Source organism: Macaca thibetana, chromosome 7 (assembly GCF_024542745.1).
Source record: "Macaca thibetana thibetana isolate TM-01 chromosome 7, ASM2454274v1, whole genome shotgun sequence".
Classification (NCBI taxonomy): domain Eukaryota; kingdom Metazoa; phylum Chordata; class Mammalia; order Primates; family Cercopithecidae; genus Macaca; species Macaca thibetana.
This window is the reverse complement of record NC_065584.1, coordinates 107,099,525-107,120,295: the sequence shown is the minus strand read 5'-3', so window position 1 is coordinate 107,120,295 and position 20,771 is coordinate 107,099,525. Positions and strand designations below refer to the sequence as shown.

The 20,771-nt window shown below is 40.7% G+C and overlaps 2 protein-coding genes across 2 annotated transcripts in view; one reads left to right on the top strand and one right to left on the bottom strand.

The window, feature by feature from the left end:
* SH3GL3 (SH3 domain containing GRB2 like 3, endophilin A3) overlaps nt 1-20,771 on the bottom strand; it is a 447,963-nt gene that overhangs the window by 329,774 nt on the left and 97,418 nt on the right. The window lies entirely within an intron of this gene.
* BNC1 (basonuclin 1) lies at nt 7,847-18,783 on the top strand. Its single transcript, XM_050798167.1, has 4 exons — nt 7,847-8,000; nt 9,043-9,278; nt 11,323-13,187; nt 18,030-18,783. Exons 1-4 carry the CDS (start codon nt 7,847-7,849, stop codon nt 18,712-18,714), a joined length of 2,940 nt encoding a protein of 979 aa, XP_050654124.1. The 3' UTR covers nt 18,715-18,783.

The following is a 20,771-nucleotide window of genomic DNA, read 5'->3' as shown; positions in this document are numbered from 1 at the left end:
GGTTTTACTACCTCTCAGTGAAAGGTGTCCAGTGAGGTAAAGGGGAAGGAGCTCAGGGTCCCCAGCCCTGCAACCAGAGGTATCTTTTTAACAGGGAGATTATATTCATTTCATACCTTAAAGGGGAAGGAGCTCAGACTCCCCAGCCCTGCAACCAGAGGTATCTTTTTAACAGGGAGATTATATTCATTTCATACCTTAAAAAAAAAAAAAAAAAAGCTTACTGTTAAAATCCAGACTCCTTCACCTGCCCCACAAGGTCCTATGCAGAGTGGTCTCTGTCACCTCTCTTATTCCCATTTTTTGCTAATAACCTCACCAACTTCACTCCAGCTACATTGGCCCCTTAACTGTTCCTTGAACACCCCAGTCTCTATTGCGCCTCAGAGCCTTTGCACTTGCCATGCCTTCTCCCTTAAATACTTCCTCTCTCTCCAGTCTGCACATGACCAACTTGTTGGCATCCCTTGAGACTCAATTCACATGTTACTTCCTCAAAGGCTCTTGGTGATGACTCAATCTTAAAGATTCTTACTCCTGTCCCTATCCCTCCATGCCATCCAGTTATCACTAGCATAGCTTTCTTCTTAGTTCTTTTTTCTTTTTTATTTTTTGAGATGGAGTCTCTGTCACCCAGACTGGAGTGCAGTGGCACAATCTCGTCTCACTGCAACCTCCGCCTCCTGGGTTCAAGCGATTCTCCTGCCTCAGCCTCCCAAGTAGCTGGGATTACAGGCATGCGCCACCATGCCTGGCTAATTTTTGTGTTTTTAGTAGAGATGGGGTTTCGCCATGTTGGCCAATCTGGTCCTGAACCCCTGACTTCAGTTGATCCACCTGCCTCAGCCTCCCAAAGTGCTGAGATTACAGGTGTGAGCCACTGTGCCCAGCGTCTTCTTAGTTCTTTCATAACACTTGCTTTACTCTGAAATGATATTGTTTGTTTTTCATTTCCTGTCTCTTCCCTCTAGAATATAAGCTCCTTGAAGGTAGGGACCTTATCAGTTTTGTTCAACATTTTAGTCTCTAGAATTTAGAACAATGCCTGGCTCATAAATGCACAGTAAATACTTATTCAATGAATGAAATTTCTTTACTGTGTGGAACTTTTAATGTCCTCATCTGCAGAATGTGTATGATAATACCTAACTCTGAAAGTGGTTGCAGGAATTAAGTGAAACCATAAATAGAACTGTAGTTAGCACCAAATACTGATATTTCAAGGTGTAATCCTCCCCTGGTATCCAAATTAGAGACCATCCCAGTAGCCTGTAAGTTCTTCACCTTCCTCATCTATAAAATGGGGATAGTAATACCTAACCTCCCTGGGTAGTTGTGAGAAAGAAATGAAATGATACATGTACACTGATTAGTACAGTGTGTCTCACATGTAATAAATAAATGCTCAATAAGGCTCACCAACTGTGTGACCCTGGGCATGTTACAAATCTTCCATAAATTTAAGTTTCTGAGAATAATTCTCTCCTCACAGCACTGTAGTGAGGTTTAAAATAGATTACATGTTAAACATGAACTTTACCATGTCAAAAAGCAGATGCTGGAAGGTTGGCTAACCATTGGACTCAGCCTTTTCCAATAGAGCTTTCTGTGATGATGGAAATGTTGTATATCTCCACTGTCCAGTAGAGTAGCCACTACCTACACGTTGCTCCTATGCACCTGAAATGTGGCTGGTGTGACCAAGGAACCGAATTTTACATTTTATTTATTTATTTATTTTGAGACGGAGTCTCGCTCTGTCACCCAGGCTGGAGTGCAGTTGCGCAATCTCAGCTCACTGCAAGCTCCGCCTCCTGGGTTCATGCCATTCTCCTGCCTCGGCCTTCCCAGTAGTTGGGACTACAGGTGTCTGCCACTATGCCTGGCTAATTTTTTGGGGTTTCACCGTGTTAGCCAGGATGATCTCGATATCCTGACCTTGTGGTCTGTCCGCCTTGGGCTCCCATAGTGCTGGGATTACAGATGTCTGAGCCACGGTGCCCGGCCATTTTATTTGATTTTAATTAACACAAATGATTCCCCTCAAAGGGCCAGTGCTGTGAATCTGGGAACCCCAAAATTCCCTCTTCCCCTTACCAGTTACTCCCCCAGGAATATCCCCCTAGATTTATCTTCAGTGAAATGAAAGTATATGCACATACTAGAGATGAAAACAGCTTTGAACTAAACAGTTTTTATTCTGCGCTCAATAATTCAAATCCCATGAGACGCCTACTCTATCCAGCACTGAGTATCTGTGTATATACCCAACTATGTGCCTAGCCTGACTGCTTCCAGGAATTCAACTCAGCATCTCCTGACAAGAGGCCTGTGGTAGCATCTCCTCAAGCCAAAGGTAGAACAGGGTGTCTGAGAGACGAAGTGGGTCCAGGAGCCTGCCTAAAAACTAGGTCATAACTTTCTATCCCAAGACTGCAAAACCCAATCTTCCATCACATACTAGGTGTGTCAGTAGTTTTTAGATGAATGAGAAAATGATAGTTACAAAAAAGCAAGCCAGGATTTTGAATGTTGATTTGTAGCACAAAAATGACTAATAACAATTCTGAAATAGTCTGATTAAGATGAGTGTGTTAAAAAGCAATAATCATGTCTTGATGAGTTCAGAATGTTGTAAACTTCTGCTTTATGTTTCTGAAGAATGGAACTAGAATGGATTCCAAAGGATATACATTTAAGAGTTTTCCGTTTTGATTTACATGAGTGCTTTTTGTCCTGTAATTAGAATATTTTCATTTAATTTCATTTTAGAAGTTTTCATTTATCTTTAGATAATGGTGCTGTAATATTACTATGTTGTGGAGTTCTAAGATGGGTGGAAAAACCCAAGGGCCTTGATATTGGAAGTTTTCTTAGACACTATAATTAGCTTTTTTAGTTCATAAATAATTCCTCTGAGATTTATTTCCATAGATGTTTAATGAGCTTTGTTAAGCCTTATTCAAATGGGTTCATGGAGAACCACAAGAATATTTCTCATAAAGCTGCATTCATTCATTGAATTATAGACAAAATTATTTAAAATTGTCCTGAAATGAAAGCTAAAATTGTCCCCAAACTAAAACTATAGGCCCCAAATGCCCATGAGGGTGGTATAGGCCCCCCCAAGGGCATTTGGCAGTGTCTGGAGACATTTTTGGTGGTCACAACTGGAGGGTAGGGTGTAACTGGCATATGGTTTGTAGCAGTCAGGGATGCTGACCAGATGTCATACATTGCACAGAATAGCCCCCCCCCACCACAAAGCATTATCCAGCCAAAATGTCAGTAGTGCCAAAGTTGAGAAAACCTGACCTAGGTGACAAGAGATGCAAAATATAAGTTTCAGTATTGATCTATGAAATGTGCTTGGAATTGTTCCCTTTGTGGTTTTGCTGTGCTGAACCTGAGATAGTCACCTAGCTTCCTGGGTTGCATGAGCCTTTTGAGCAGAGTCTTCAGGGAGTAGAGGAAGCATGTGCTTAAGGACATCTCTACTTCTGGTTAAAGCAGGTTTTATTTTTCCAAATAAGCAAAATGTGAATTTACTCATACAGTTCCAGCATCTTGTTTTTAAAGAGTGAATGGGGTCTGGTGCACTGGCTCACACCTATAATTCCAGCACTTTGGGAGGCCGAGGCAGGTGGATCATCTAAGGTCAGGAGTTAAGAGACCAGCCTGGCCAACATGGCGAAACCTGTCTCTACTAAAAAATACAAAAAAAAAAAGCCAGATGTGGTGGTGCATGCCTGTAATACCAACTACTCAGGAGGCTGAGGCACAAGAATCACTTGAACCTGGGAGGCAGAGGTTGCAGTGAGCCGAGATTGTGCCACTTCACTCCAGCCTGGGCAATAGAGTGAGACTCTGTCTCTAAATAAATAAATAAATAAATAAATAAATAAATAAATAAAAATTTTAACAAAAGGAATGGCATTTTGAGGGGTATAATCCAAAATAAGAACCTTTCTCCCTTTTAAAAATTTTCTATAAAATGATATTTATAGAATCAAGATTGCAAAATATTTCACAGGTTTAATACTGGTGCTATTGGGAATGTAGCAATAATTGGTTCATCCATGAGCTGATGTTCAGAGGGTTGCAGCCAAATTTGAGATGCTGGACAACATTTTAGGTGTACTACAAACTAAGTTAATGGTGCCTTTTAGAATTTTGTTTTGACAATGTGTAATGTAAATTCAACCATCACTCACTTTTATCCTTTAACTTACATTCAAGGTAACTATATAATTATGTATATAGATGTAAACTGTTCATGTATTTAATACATTTGTATATGTATATACAAGTAGAAACTCTGTAACCAAAAAGTAAAATAATTTCTGTCATTAGAGCAGTGTTTCTTGATTTTTTTTCCATTAACCTCCACACCTAAGGAGATTTTAGACATTGTTTCTTAATTGTGACTCTCCAATGAAATTTTAGTATCACACCATTGCGATATAGGTTTGTGTATGTATGTACATCTGTATTTATACATAGAGTAATTCTTTCACCCCCCAAGACCAATTTTTATTCGTTTGGGGATGATAGCATCACCCTTGAGAATGCATGCATTATTAAAGTGAGACAGTGTAATCACATGGAGTTCTTTTTATTATACTGTACAGTTTACAAGAGCAAAACCTTTTCTCCCACATCTCCTGTTTTCTGGTAGCCTCTTGAATGGATTAGATAATGCTGTTGTATTTACTGTACACCTCAGTTATGAACAGCCCTATTCCACATCACCTGAAAATGCCTAGCTGCAGCTGTGTTCAAACCCGTTCTAGTCCAAAATAAATGGTAGAAGACAATCAAATCATGAAAAATTTAACCTGTGTTTAAGCAGGGTCACTCATTTTTTTGTTTTGTTTTTTGAGGCAGAGTCTTGCTCTGTTTCCCAGGGTGCAACCCCTACCTCCCAGGTTCAAGTGATTCTCCTGCCTCAGCCTCCTGAGTAGCTGGGACTACAGGTGCATGCCAACACACCTGGCTAATTGTTGTATTTTTGGTAGAGACAGGGTTTCACAATGTTGGCCAGGCTGGTCTTGAACTCCTGACCTCAGGTGATCTGCCCACCTCGGCCTCCCAGAATGCTAGGATTATAGGCATGAGCCACTGCGCCCGGTCTGTGTTTTAATAACATTTTTATTGAGATGTAATTGACATACCATAAAATTAACTTATAGATTGTACAGTCAAGTGGCTTTTAGTATATTCACAGAGTTGTGCAGCTATCAGTACTATCTAATTTTAGAACATTTTCATCACTTCAAAAAGAAACCGAGGTCAAAATTTGAAACTTCTGTGCTGGTATCAAGGGATACCATCGAGAAAGCGAAGATAACCCAAGGATGGGAGAAAGTGTATGCAAATCATGTATCTGGTAATGCACGTGTATCTAAAATATATAAAGGTCTTGTATAACTCAATATGAAAAAGGCAAACAACCCAATTTAAAAATAAGCGAAAGATCTGAAGAGACATGTCTCCAGGGAAGTCATACAAATGGACAATAAACACATGAAAAGATGCTGAGCACCATTTGCCATCAGGGGAATGCAAATCAAAACCATAATGAGATCCCACCCACAGTCACTAGGATGGCTCTAATCAAAAAGACAGACAATAACAAGTGTTGAGGATGTGGAGAAATTGGAACTCTCATATGTTGCTGGTGAGAATGTAAAATGATACAGCTGCTTTGGAAAAGTTTGGCAGTTTGTTAAAAAGTTAAACAAGAGTTACTGTGCAATCCAGTAGTTCTCTTCTTGGGACTATACCCAAGAGAAATGAAAACATGTGTCTACCATATTCTTGTACATGTTCCTTTTGGGGAAGATGAAAATGTTCCAAAATTAGATTGTGATGATGGTTGTATAACTCTGTTAATATGCTAAAAATCGTTGAATTGTACACTTTTAACAGGTGAGTTATATATGTGTGAATTGTATCTCAATAAAGCTGTTTTTCTCAAAGATGGAAACAAACCAAACAAGAACACACTCTCTCCTACTACCCACTAGCAGTCACTTGTTATCCATACCCCACTCTCCACAGCCCCAGGTAACTACTAATCTGGTTTCTGCCTTTATCAATTGGACTGTTCTTGACATTTCATGTAAATGGAATCATACAATCCATGACTTTGGTGCCTGACTTCTCTCACTTAGCACATATATTTTCAAAGTTCATCCATGTTGCACCGTGTATTAGTATTTCATTGCTTTTTATTGTTCAATAGTACCCAATTGTGAGTGGATATATCACATTTTGTTTATCTGTTCATCAGTTGATGGATGTTGGGGTTGTTTCTACTTTTTGGCTATTGTGAATAATGCTGCTATGAACATTCATATACAAGTTTTTGTGGACATATGTTTTTGGTTATTTTGGGTATATACCTAGGAGTGAATTTCTGGGTCATATAGTAACTCTATGTTTAACTTTTTGAGGAACTGCCAGAATGTTTTCCAAAGTGGCTGTACCATTTTACAATCCCACCAGCAACCAATTTTTAAGTGCAGACTGATCATATACTCCTTAAAATGAATTTCCCAAGTCTTCAGCTAGATTCTCCCTTCCCTCTCCCCAATGCAGGCCACATAGTCCGTTGATTGGCAGATTAGAGGTTTAAACCCTTAATTGTAAGGCTTTTTTATCCCTCCTCCAGATGCTCTTACGCGCGCGCACACACACACACTTTCCAGTTTCAAGACTCTCATGAATCATACAGATTCTACCCAGCAGGTCTTCCCAGAAACCTCACTGACAAAGCTGCTTCGAGGGCTTTTTCTGTTTAATAATAGATTATATTCTTCAGGACTGTATCTCCTTTGAGGAACTCATCTTAAAAATGTATGTGAAGCTTTGTGGGTGTTGTTGTTGTTGTTGTTGTTGTTGTTGTTGTTGTTGTTGTTTTGAGAGGGAGTCTCGCTCTGTCGCCCAGGCCGGAGTACAATGGCATGATCTCAGCTCACTGCAACCTCGGCCTCCTGGGTTTAAGTGATTCTTCTGCCTCAGCCTCCTGAGTAGCTGGGACTACAGGCATGCGCCACCACGCCCGGCTAAGTTTTGTATTTTTGGTAGAGACAGGGTTTCACCATACTGGCCAGGCTGGCCTTGAACTCCTGACCTCATGATCCACCCACCTCGGCCTCCCAAAGTGCTGGGATTAGAGGCATGAGCCACCACGCCCAGACGAAGTTTTGTTTTTAGTACTAGAACTTTGTTAGACATGTACCTCTCTACATTTTTGTACACTCTGTACCCCCACATAAAACATGGCACCATAACATGCAAGGGGCGTTGATGCAAGGCTTGTTCAGCCTGTGTTTGTCTCTGACAGTCACGTAGTTCAGTGAGTGATGTCAGGGAATCATCTTCAGTATAGTCAGCTATTACATGTTCTCAAATCTTATTTGTATTTTCAGCTTCTACCATATCTGTGGGTGGGGGAAAATAACTTTTATATGTAGATTATTCTCAGTTCAGGTCATTCTCCCTTTTACTTGTTCCAAGACAGCTTCTGTATACTTTCCAGGGTTGCTGCTTTGGTCAACTTAGAAATTTGGTGAAAATATGTTTACCCTTTCTATGACCTTAATAACAGTGCAGGATAATTCATTCTAAACCATAATCTTTTCTTAGAAAAAGTTCTGATGTTTAAGCTCATTCTTGAATGTGGAATATCTGTGTAATGTGTTCACGGTCTCCAAGTGCAGGGCTGGCTGCTCATCTTTCCAGAGTACAATGTACACCTCTGGGCCTGGCACACGGTGGGCACATACTGTTCAATAAATGCTGCCGAATGGAGGCATATGTTTTGTTTGAAATACGATGAATGTTTCACGCATCACTTATATGCTCCACATACCTGTGTTCTTCTCTTTTTCAGGCTATCAGCTGTACTCTGAACTGTAGTTGCCAAAGTTTCAAACCCGGGAAAATAAACCACCGTCAGTGCGACCAATGCAAGCATGGATGGGTGGCCCACGGTAACTTTATTTTTCACCCTCTCTTGGCCTGTAGTGTTATAGAGTTATTCAGGAACTGATTTCATATCTTAAGAATGACAACTAACTAGTAAACTAGTAAGTTACTAGCATGTCCCAGGTAACAGGCTAAGATTCAAAGAGTCTTGAACCTTAACTACTCTATATGGGAAGTGTCTTATTAACCTCAATCTAAAGATGTAGAAACTAGTGCTTCAGTGCTATCATTCTGTAATGATAGAAATGTTCTGTTCTATCTAATACAGCCTCTAGGCTAGGGTTGCCAGATAAAATACAGAATGCTCAGTTAAATTTAAATTTCAGATAAACGACGATCATATTTTAACCTAGGTATATTCCAATGAATATTTTTAGTATATGTATATCCCACCCATTCATTGTTTATCTCAAATTTACATTTGGATTTAACTGGGCATCTTTTTTTATTTGCCAAATCTGACAACTCTACAGTAGTCACTTGTGACTACTGAGTACTTGAAATGCGACTAGTGTAACTGGGGAATGGAGTTTTAAATTTTATTTAATTTTAATTTAATCTAAATGTAAATAGCCATATGTGAATGATGGCTATTACACTGGACAGCGTGGCCTTCAGGAAGTTAATTTGTCAAGCCCCACAACTGGAAAATATAAAGCCCCACAACTAATACTCAAACCCAGATCTCTCAGATTCCCAAACCCAGATTCTTTACCCCCAGACTCTATGCTTCCTGATTATCCATCCTCTTGATTATGCACCTGCCACCTCAGTTTTTACCCCTTTTCCTTATTCCTTCCTTGTTGGTGACTATTTCTCTCCTTAGCAAGGCCACAAGAAAGGGAGAAAAGTCCCAAGCTAGTTCATTTATTTTAGAAGTTCCTGTAATTTGAAGCTTCATAGCTATTAAGGTATTTAATCATTTGTATATTCATGTATTTTCTGTGGAACAAATAACCGAGAATTAGTCCTAACCTACTTTTTTTGCAGTGTTTCTCTTACAATTAGAAATTTTCTAAATGACATTTCCTCAATTTGATCTTTCAGCTCTAAGTAAGCTCAGGATCCCCTCCATGTATCCAACAAGCCAGGTGGAGATTGTCCAGTCCAATGTGGTGTTTGATATTAGCAGCCTCATGCTCTATGGGACTCAGGCCATCCCCGTTCGCCTAAAAATCCTACTGGACCGGCTCTTCAGTGTGTTGAAGCAAGATGAGGTTCTCCAGATCCTCCATGCCTTGGACTGGACACTTCAGGATTACATCCGTGGATACGTGCTGCAGGTACAGTAACCACGACCATTGTCCTCCTACGGTGTTTTCTGTGCCCATATAACTGACGTAACCCAGTTACCTCCCAATGCTACAGCCCTTGGTGACCATCTTTCCCTTTAATACTTCTTTTCTAATGGCCTAAGCCCCTACCTCATGTTCTTGGGGGATGTCTAAGGTATCTGTGAAGCTTTAGGAGCATTACATATTCTCTGATTTGGCTTTTACTAAACTACCTTTTCAACAATAAACCATTTGCCCCATTTCAGGTGCTGCCTCCATGTCTTTCATTAGTCCCAAACTAGTTACTGACACAAGATGCTGTCTGTATCAGATTTTACTGAGAGTTTGGAATTGAGAAAGGGAACTCACAGAATCACAAAGCAAACAACTTATAATTTCATAGCACACCTTCCTGTGCTTTAAAGCCTTCTGCCATCTCACTGATGTTCTTCCTTCCTAGGCTCCATTTTTTATGGTATTTCTGTGTTCATGTATGCATTTGCTCATTCTCAATCTCTCTCTCTATATATATACATATATGTGTGTGTGTGTGTGTGTGTGTATATATATATATGCACATCTCCTTCCCTCCTTCCTTCCTTCCCTCCCCACACCCCAGTTTTCTTTTGGCATCTTCATACATTCTCTTCTTTTCTCCAACATTCCAAGCCCTTCATCCTCTCTGTTCTCTTTATTTTGCAGAGTAGTTTACCTCTGTTCCCAGATCATGCTGAGTGTGTAGGCTTCATGTTTCATTTCCAAAGAGGCTGTCAAGGTGTTTTTAGAAGCAAAGAACATGTTTCCTGAGATGAAGCATCATTCCTTTAAGATATGAAACAGCTACAGCATTGTATTTTCTTGCCATTATACTAGAAAATGTTAAAGTTTGGTAAAGATTTCAATGAAATGGGAGGCGAACATATTTCCAAGACCAGCATAGATGTCAGTCTTACTAAGGTAGGCCATGTAATTAAAATGAACACTAAAAACAATTTTATAGACCTAGATCCTTTCCCAATAATCTTAAGCGTTAGGCATATTATCCCCATTTTCCAGTCAAAAAACTAGAGGCTCAGAGTGCCTCAAAATCATGCTGAAAGTCATTTCACTAGTATGTGGCAGACCCAGAATTTGTACTCACTTCTTTTTAACTCAAACGACCATAATCTTTCCCTGTAAAAACGTTTGCTCACCTCTAGTGCAGGACCCCCAGCAGACTAGAAACAACCGTTTATGTAGAGTAGCATTATGATCTTACGTTATGACATAGATCAATATTTAATCATCCTAATAATCTTGCTTTCTAGTGTTAAGATTAAAAATATGGAATCAATTACCTTGAACCTCTAGTGCATGAAAAATTTATGATGTTACATTCTTTATCATCTTCAAAACTCTTACATGCACTGTGAAAAATCTCAGTAGGCCATCAAATACACGTTCTGTGATAAAATATTTATTGTAGTTTTGGGGAAAGTTAGGCCTTGCTAGAGTTTGAAAGATCTCCAACACTCCAGTGTAATTACAGCTGTGCTTTGTGAACGTGCGCAATAGATCAATACAAGTTCGTTTGTTTTCTGATGTTAGTTGCTTAGGAAGATTATTAAACTTGCAGCAAATGAATACTTGAGCTGTATCTCGGCCTGATTGTTCCATCTATCCTCTTTAGATAAAGAAGTTACTATTGTTCAAATGATACCTATTTTAATTTTAGTAGAGAAAATTATTACATCTAATGCAAAACAAGCAATTGGTCTGAAATGAGGTGAAAAATAATCCCTACATTTCCCTGACTTCAGCTTGAGTAATGTGATTTTATTTGTCTCTTTTGCACCAATTGTAGGAGTACTGCTAATATTTGTGCAGCTTATGGTCTGCACAAAGCTTCTGACCTGGGAGAGTAGGGTAAGCGGGGACTAAATTCCCCAAAGCCCTGTGTTCATCTTTTCCTTATATGCACAAAAGTATCCTATAGTCTAGTGGACTACATTTTTAGAGGAAAGGGTAAAGAGTTGTAAATTAATCACATTTCTAACATCTGGTTTGGGTTTAGGATGCATCAGGAAAGGTGTTGGATCACTGGAGCATCATGACCAGTGAGGAAGAAGTGGCCACCTTGCAGCAGTTCCTTCGTTTTGGAGAGACTAAATCTATAGTTGAACTCATGGCAATTCAAGAGAAAGAAGAGCAATCCATTATCATACCACCTTCCACAGCAAACGTAGATATCAGGGCTTTCATTGAGAGCTGCAGCCACAGGAATTCTAGCCTCCCCACTCCTGTGGACAAAGGAAACCCCAGCAGTATACACCCCTTTGAGAACCTCATAAGCAACATGACTTTCATGCTGCCTTTCCAGTTCTTCAACCCTCTGCCTCCTGCACTGATAGGGTCACTGCCCGAACAGTATATGTTGGAGCAGGGTCATGACCAAAGTCAGGACCCCAGACAGGAAGTCCATGGGCCCTTCCCTAACAGCAGCTTCTTAACTTCCAGTTCCACACCATTTCAGGTTGAAAAAGATCAGTGTTTAAACTGTCCAGATGCTATTACTAAAAAAGAAGACAGCACCCATTTAAGTGACTCCAGATCATATAACATTGTCACTAAGTTTGAAAGGACACAGTTATCCCCTGAGGCCAAAGTGAAGCCTGAGAGGAATAGCCTTGGTACAAAGAAGGGCCGAGTGTTCTGCACCGCATGTGAGAAGACGTTCTATGACAAAGGCACCCTCAAAATCCACTACAATGCCGTCCACCTGAAGATCAAGCATAAGTGCACCATCGAAGGGTGTAACATGGTGTTCAGCTCCCTAAGGAGCCGGAATCGCCATAGCGCCAACCCTAACCCTCGGCTGCACATGCCAATGAACAGAAATAACCGGGACAAAGACCTCAGGAACAGCCTGAACCTGGCCAGCTCTGAGAACTACAAGTGCCCAGGTTTCACAGTGACGTCCCCAGACTGTAGGCCTCCTCCCAGCTACCCTGGTTCAGGAGAGGATTCCAAAGGCCAGCCAGCCTACCCAAACATTGGGCAAAATGGTGTGCTTTTTCCCAACCTAAAGACAGTCCAGCCAGTCCTTCCTTTCTACCGCAGTCCAGCCACACCTGCCGAGGTAGCAAACACGCCTGGGATACTGCCTTCCCTCCCGCTGTTGTCCTCTTCAATCCCAGAACAGCTCGTTTCAAATGAAATGCCATTTGATGCCCTTCCCAAGAAGAAATCCAGGAAGTCCAGTATGCCCATCAAAATAGAGAAAGAAGCTGTGGAAATAGCTAATGAGAAAAGACATAACCTCAGCTCAGATGAAGACATGCCCCTACAGGTGGTCAGTGAAGATGAGCAGGAGGCCTGCAGTCCTCAGTCACACAGAGTATCTGAGGAGCAGCACGTACAGTCAGGAAGCTTAGGGAAGCCTCTCCCTGAAGGAGAGAGGCCCTGCCGTCGTGAATCAGTGATTGAGTCCAGTGGAGCCATCAGCCGAACCCCTGAGCAGGCCACACACAATTCAGAGAGGGAGACTGAGCAGACACCAGCGTTGATCATGGTGCCAAGGGAGGTCGAGGATGGTGGCCATGAACACTACTTCACACCTGGGATGGAGCCCCAAGTTCCTTTTCCTGACTACATGGAACTGCAGCAGCGCCTGCTGACTGGGGGACTCTTCAGTGCTTTGTCCAACAGGGGAATGGCTTTTCCTTGTCTTGAAGATTCTAAAGAACTGGAGCACATGGGTCAACATGCATTAGCAAGGCAGATAGAAGAAAATCGCTTCCAGTGTGACATCTGCAAGAAGACCTTTAAAAATGCTTGCAGTGTGAAAATGCATCATAAGAATATGCATGTCAAAGAAATGCACACATGCACAGTGGAAGGCTGTAATGCTACCTTTCCCTCCCGCAGGAGCAGAGACAGGTAAGGCATCTGTAGGCAATCATGTTTTCTAAGGCAGTGGCTCTTAAAGTTTAACATGCATCAGAATCACCTGGAGAATTGTTAAAACACAGACTTATGGGCCCCACCCTAGAATTTCCACTTCATTAGGTCTAGGGTGAGGCCTGAGAGTTGGCATTTTTAACAAGTCCCCAGGTGATGCTGATGTTACTATTCTGGGGGCCACAGTTTGAGAAACAGTGTTGTATGAATTTTCATATTTCAACATTCATGAATACAAGTTCCCAGATGATGCTGGTGTTACTATTCTGGGGGCTACAGTTTGATAAACTGTTCTGTGAATTTTCATATTTCAACATACATGAATTTTGACTTCCAAAAACCTAACCTAATTTGGCTGCAAAACCTGACCTGGAGTGATGTGAGGTTATTTGTAATCTTCTTTAATCTCCTTTTGTGTGGATTTATAAATATATATATATATATATATAGTACAGATAGTAATGGATTTATTATAAGGCATTAACAGTGTTTCATTATATGCATCATTCTGCCTGTCTGAAGTCTGAGAAATTCTGAACTCAGAAACACATCCAGCCCCAAGGGTGTGGGATAAGAAATCGTGAACTACGGCCGGGCGCAGTGGCTCATGCCTATAATCCCAGCACTTTAGGAGGCCAAGGCAGGCAGATCACGAGGTCAAGAGATCGAGACCATCCTGGCCAACATGGTGAAACCCCATCTCTACTAAAAAATACAAAAATTAGCTGGGTGTGGTGGTGTGTTCCTGTAGTCATGTTCCAGCCACTGGGGAGGCTGAGGCAGGAGAATCACTTGAACCCAAGAGGCGGAGATTGCAGTGAGCTGAGATCACGCCACTGCACTCCAGCCTAGTGATAGAGCGAGACTGCATCTCAAACAAGAAAAAAAAGAAAAAAATCATGAACTAGTTGTCACATTAGCAGGTTGAGTAAAGCGTAAATAACTACTTGAATAAGAGTGAGAAGGGAGCTTTTTAAACTACCACGATAGCGTCTCAAAACTTGACTCATTTTCATTTGATAATATGAAATCCATAGAATAAAATATTTTCCTTTATTTCTAGTTACCGAGCTACATTTGAAAGGAAGAATCACTGCTTGATCGAAAGTTTTTTAATTATTAAGATAAAAGAATAAAGGTAGTTGGCAGGTTGTTTCAGGGACTGTGATTTCTGGTTGAAAGATCCTGAGTTTTCATGACACACATAGAGGCAAACTGTTTACAAAGACCCCCGGTATAGAGCGTATCTCATCACTGTGGGGATAGCACTGGTGTTACTGTCTTGCTTGTGCTTTTCTTCATGAACTTGAGTCACTTAACCACTCTTCAGGTCACCTTCCTCCCCAGCCTATAAATTGGAAGAGCAAGCATACCAAAAGATGGCCCCAGGAGGCTTATGGAAAAGATCAGCTGCCTATCGATGAAATGGAATATGATAAATGCTAAATGGTACACTGAATATTAAAATGCTACATTTGCAGAAACAAGCTTGATTTGAAGCAGTTCAGCACCACCACTTGGTCCAAGTTGTAATGCCTAATTTGTTAAGAGGGTGAAAATGTACAGACTCCCACACACATTCCTGGACAGGGCTCATAAGAACATACTCATTGTCTTTAGCAAAGAGGATAGAGCACAGGAGATATTAGTTAAATGTTTATATTAAATCAGTGTTTCTACTGATAGGATGTTGAACCAAACCACCAAGGTACCCTAATTAGTGAACCAGTCCTTCTCCTTCAGCCTCCAAGAGGAGGAGTGTTTGTTCGTGAATAAGCTGTTGTTATAAAGAGACAATCATGTTGGTCATATTATCTTTGATATTTATGATACTGTTCTATCCTACAATATCTACTAAATTAGAAGGCATATTGGATTCAAGATACTTTTTCATTTGATACTTATTTTTTCATAGATTTAATATTTCCTTATGTTCTGACCTATTTGTACTAATAGATCCAAGCCTTCCCCCACCACAACAGGAAAGCATCTTGCATTATAAATTAAAACCACGAATTAGTCTAGAGCTTGAAATGCATTTTACCTAGAATCTATGATTTAAGTTACAGTATTTTAAATTTGACTTTGTGGGCAGGTCCAGACCTAACACCATTTCTCTCAGTCAGAGATTGAGAACCACATTCCTGTAGGGACACCTAAGTTCTCTTTGAGCCACTGCTACTGCCAGCAACAGTTACCAAGACCCATCAGGAAGGGACTGGGACAGCACCCTGGATGCCTATTTACCCAGTGAATATTAAGAAATGTCTATGTTAGGTGTTGGGGACATAATCCCTGCCCACAGAGGCCTTCTGTAGTGGAGGAGACAGACCAGAAACAGGTAATTACAGTTGAATGTGATTACTTCTGCAGTGAGTGAAGGAAATGTAGGCTGTTGTGGGCACATGGGAGGGCACCTTGAGAAGTTAAGGAAAGCTTCCTGGAAGAAGGGATATGTCTACACCAGTAACTAAAACGTTTTGGTCTTATAACGCCTTTACAAATACTTAAAACCTAAGGTTACTCAAGAGCTTTTCTTTATTTGGGTTATATCTATCAAAATTTATCATATTAGAAATTAAAAATTTTTTAATTGTAAAACTTTATATATTAACATGTTTATGAAAAAAAACTACATTTTCCAAAGCAAAAATTTAGTGAGATGAGTGACTTTGTTTTACATTTTTGTAAATCTCATTAATGTCTGACTTCATAGAAGACAGCTAGATTCTCATATCTGCTTCTGCATATGTTCTGTTGCAAAATCATGTCACGTAGCCTCTGAAAAACTCCACTGTGCACTCATGAGACAAGGTGAAAACGGCAAATAATATCTTAGTATTATGAAACTCTGACTTCAGGAACCCCCCGAAAAGACCTCAGGATCACTAGGGGTGCTCAGAACACATTTTGAGAATCACTGGTCTGAACTAATCAAAATAGAAGCCAAGAGGAAGAGTTGGAGGAGAGATGTAGAGGTTGTAGGGTTGAAGGGAAGAGATGGAGACATGGGCAGTGAGTACAGGATTAGCAGAGTCCTAGAAACCAAAGCCTGGTACATGATCCAGAGGGTTTTTACAGTTGTTGTAGTTACTCGTCTCAGGGGACATGGCACCTCAGGAAATGTATCTAACCCACTAAGGCTTGAGAGGAGTGAGAGAGCCCACAAGTTAGCCATTAGTGTGCATGGAATACTCAGGAGTTGAGTATGAGGCCCAGAGGTTTGCTTTGTTCAGGTAGGGACCTTTCTTTACAAGGTTCCAATAAAAGTGATTGTCTTCCTTTTTAACCACTTGTATTTACTGGAACCTGTATATCAACCCAGTGTCTGGTTTTCTGCCGACATGTACCAGCCTCTTCAACCCAGAATGCTGACATAATCACAGGGCAGAGTTGGAGTTAAGAAGGGCTGCTTGCAAAGTGGGTGATCTGGGAGTATAATTCTGATTACATCCAGAAAATATGTGTAAGGGAATAGAAGATGGAAGTTGAACAGTAGATTTTGTACATTTTATAAAGCTTCCCACACACATGTCTTCAGGGATTTAGAAAGTTCAATTCTTAGTTATTTTGGTGAAGGTGTTTTCCCAACTTGACTCTGCCATAAATTCCGATATGTATTGGGGGAGTATTTTCTCTATTTGGAATAATTCTCTCATCACCTTTAAGATTGTAACCCCCTTGGTAAGGACTGTTTTTGCTTGTCAAAAGTTAGCAGAGGATTTCTGAGGAAGACCAACATTGATTTACAAGTTACTTCCAAATGATAACATGACTAAAAGGTATGTGTCATAATGGATACTCATTATCTGTCCTTCGAGAGTAATCATTGGGTAGAAGATTGGTGGTATGCTTATTCTGCTGCATTTGCAAAACTTCTGTCTGGTATAGGATAGTGAAACATTACAAATATGAACTAAACTACATACACACACAATTATAGCCAATTGGATTCTCACCCACACTTGTAGAACTTTTGGGATGAAGTGTATGTCAGTGCTCTAGACGAGTGCTATCCAATAGAAATATGATGCAAGCTTCATGTGAAATTTTAAATATTCTAATAGCCACTGTAAAAAAGTAAAAAAGAAACCAGATGCAATAAAATTTAATAACATTTAACTTCAGTATATTCAAAATATCCTTTCAACATACGGTACTAGCCATTTTTCAGGTGTTCAGTATCCATATATGGCTAGTGGCTATCATTGGACAGTGCAGCCCCAGAAGGTAATATTTCCTGATTTCATTGAAATAAAGTCCTCTTCTTAGTTCCTTATGGTTTGTGACCAGTTTTCTCCTGGGATCTCCTGGTTCCAGTGTCCCTGTTAAACTGATCTAGTTGATGTAGTCTAGCCATTCTGGGAGACAGACCAGAAACAGGCAATTACAGTTGAATGTGATGACTTCTACAATGAGAGAAGTGCTGCTGTGGGCACATGGGAGGGCACCATGAGAAGTTAAGGAAAGCTTCCTGGAAGAAGGGGTATGTCAAACCAGCAGCTCTGAAACAGTGAGCTCATGTATAGAAAGTACATAAGGTACAGAAAGTATATCAAACAGATAGTGGAAATCAGGACTACATATTCTCAGTTTCCAGACTGTCGACTTTCTTGGTGAACACTAACTTCTGACAAGCAGTGAACAACAGTGGGCCTGTATCCACTAGACAGGTGTTACATCCCATGGGGGCCTACCCCCTTATCATCGGTGCTCCCACACCACACGTTTTTCCTGGTATCTACCAAGTCTCTCCACTCAGAATGATGGCTGTTTCTAAAACAACCCAACCCATTACTAACCATCTTTTCACTCTTGTAGGCACAGCTCAAACCTAAACCTCCACCAAAAAGCATTGAGCCAAGAAACATTGGAGAGCAGTGAAGATCATTTCCGTACAGCTTACTTTCTGAAAGATGTGGCTAAGGAAGCCTATCAGGATGTGGCTTTTACACAGCAAGCCTCCCAGACATCTGTCATCTTCAAAGGAGCAAGTCGAATGGGCAGTCTGGTTTACCCAATAACCCAAGTCCACAGTGCCAACCTGGAGAGCTACAACTCTGGCCCCTTGAGCGAGGGCACCATCCTGGATTTGAGCACTACGTCAAGCATGAAGTCAGAGAGTAGCAGCCATTCTTCCTGGGACTCTGACGGGGTGAGTGAGGAAGGCACTGTGCTTATGGAGGACAGTGATGGGAACTGTGAAGGGTCAAGCCTTGTCCCTGGGGAAGATGAGTACCCCATCTGTGTCCTGATGGAGAAGGCTGACCAGAGCCTTGCTAGCTTGCCTTCTGGGTTGCCCATAACCTGTCATCTCTGCCAAAAGACCTACAGTAACAAAGGGACCTTTAGGGCCCACTACAAAACTGTGCACCTCCGGCAGCTCCACAAATGCAAAGTACCAGGCTGCAACACCATGTTTTCGTCTGTTCGCAGTCGAAACAGACACAGCCAGAATCCCAACCTGCACAAAAGCCTGGCCTCATCTCCAAGTCACCTCCAGTAACAAGATGGCAAACTAAGTATGCTCAGATAAGCTTTTTTCATAATTCAGGAATAAGGTAGTCCATAGAAATGTTTCTCTTCAATATCATTTGGGGTGAGTCAGGCAAAATTATTTGATTTGACTTTATAGTTTTCCACAGCAGAATGAGCAAAAGACAAACCTTGTGGGAAGATGACACTGGGGCAGCCCTTCCTATCATTTTTCTTAGTCCAAGAGGTCTTTCACTGATGATACAAGGAAAACTTGCAGAAATGCAGTTTTTCCCAGATTTGTTTACATGTTCCCTAGGACAGATCCAGGTCTGCATATTGACACCAGTGGGCCCAGGACCTGGGGGTGGCTTTAAATGAGGCTTGCAGTGTTAAGGGTCTTGGATAAGAAGTGTCCTGGGGAGGAAGACTCACCAGTCCCAAAGATAGTATTTTCAGTTCCTTCTTCAATTAGTTTGAAATCCAGACCTGAGTTTGGAAGACTGACTTTTTGAGACCATCACTGTATTTGGAGTGGATAATTGTCCCTCCCCTCAGCCCTGCGCCAAAGGTCTCATATGTTACCCCAGGGAGTTCTCAGAGGATTGGGTTGGCCTCTAACATGTTCCTTGTTAATTCTTGTTCTGTAACATGCATTCAAGAAGCTAAGGGGAAAATATCTCATGCACTCAAATAATGGTCTTCAATTTAATTTAAAAATATTTTGATAATATTTAATTTGTGCTTATGTGGTGTTTGGTGTGAGTGCAGATATTGCACTGTGTCACCTCTGGATCTCTGCTCAGAAGGAGAACAAGTGATGACCTAAATGTCAAAATCACCACTCATTTTCATTTGGTGAACTTCAAAGTCTGTTATTTTTGGTCACCTGTGGAATGAATGCAAGCATGATTTTGGCAGGAACATTTGTACATATTCTGCCATAGATAATGTGGTTCTGATGGTTGTTGTGTATTTTCCGTATCACTGGATCCCTCAGTCTTCACCCTTTTATAAATGTTTAAGATTAGGATGAACTTTTGAATTTACTTGGTAGGAAAAAAAGTAGGACATTATTGCCATATTGTATGTCTTAATATATAACTTATTCTGAAATATATTCCACACTGTTATATACATTTTCCATTGTAGAAAGGAAGTTTAATCAGTCCTGTGGAATGAAACCATCTCCTGAAATTCAGCATTTACAGTATTTTAAAAGCCTGTGTAGTTCCAAGGACGTTGATTTTGTATTCAGAATTCAAGTTAACTATCTTTTAAATTCGTGGTTGATGTAAGTAATAAAAAACATTCTTAAAGTTGAGGCTTATAAGACATATTATTTCTGTGGTCTAAAGGTTTAAAAAAAGTCAACAACCTGTTACCAATTATTTCAACTTTTTTTGTTTTAATAAATGTGACAACTTAAAACTTGTTTCTATTTAAAGTGAGATGTATCTTTCAACTGTTTTGTTACCCAGCTGTTTAATATTCCAGTTTTCCCAAAGTGAAAAAATTTGTATACAAATGTTTCTATGATTTAATAAAAATATATGACACACCTTTTGTTTTAAAAGGCAAACATTTGTAAAAATGGTTTTGTCATATGGGCTGAATTTTGTACAAGTGTATATCCTTATGCACACACACAGAGATGCATTATGAATTTGACAGAGCTGAAAACCCTGGAGGGTGGGGGAGAGTCTGGTGGACAGAGAAGAGTGTCAGTAACTACTGACGCATCAAACAAAAATTGCAGAAATTAATGAGTTCAAAAAGAAATGAAGTGGTTACTTCATTGGGAGGAGGATTTGAGTGTGCTGATCTTTTATCAAGAAAAATATAGCCTGGGCCCGGTGGCTCACGCCTGTAATCCCAGCACTTCTGGAGGCCAAGGTGGGCAGATTACCTGAGGTCAGGAGTTCGAGACCAGCCTGGCCAACATGGCGAAGCCCAGCCCTGTCTCTACTAAATATACAAAAAATTAGACAGGCATAATGGTGCATTCCTGTAATCCCAGCTACTCGGGAGGCTGAGGCATGAGAATCACTTGAATCTGGGAGGCAGAGGTTGCAGTGAGCCGAGTTC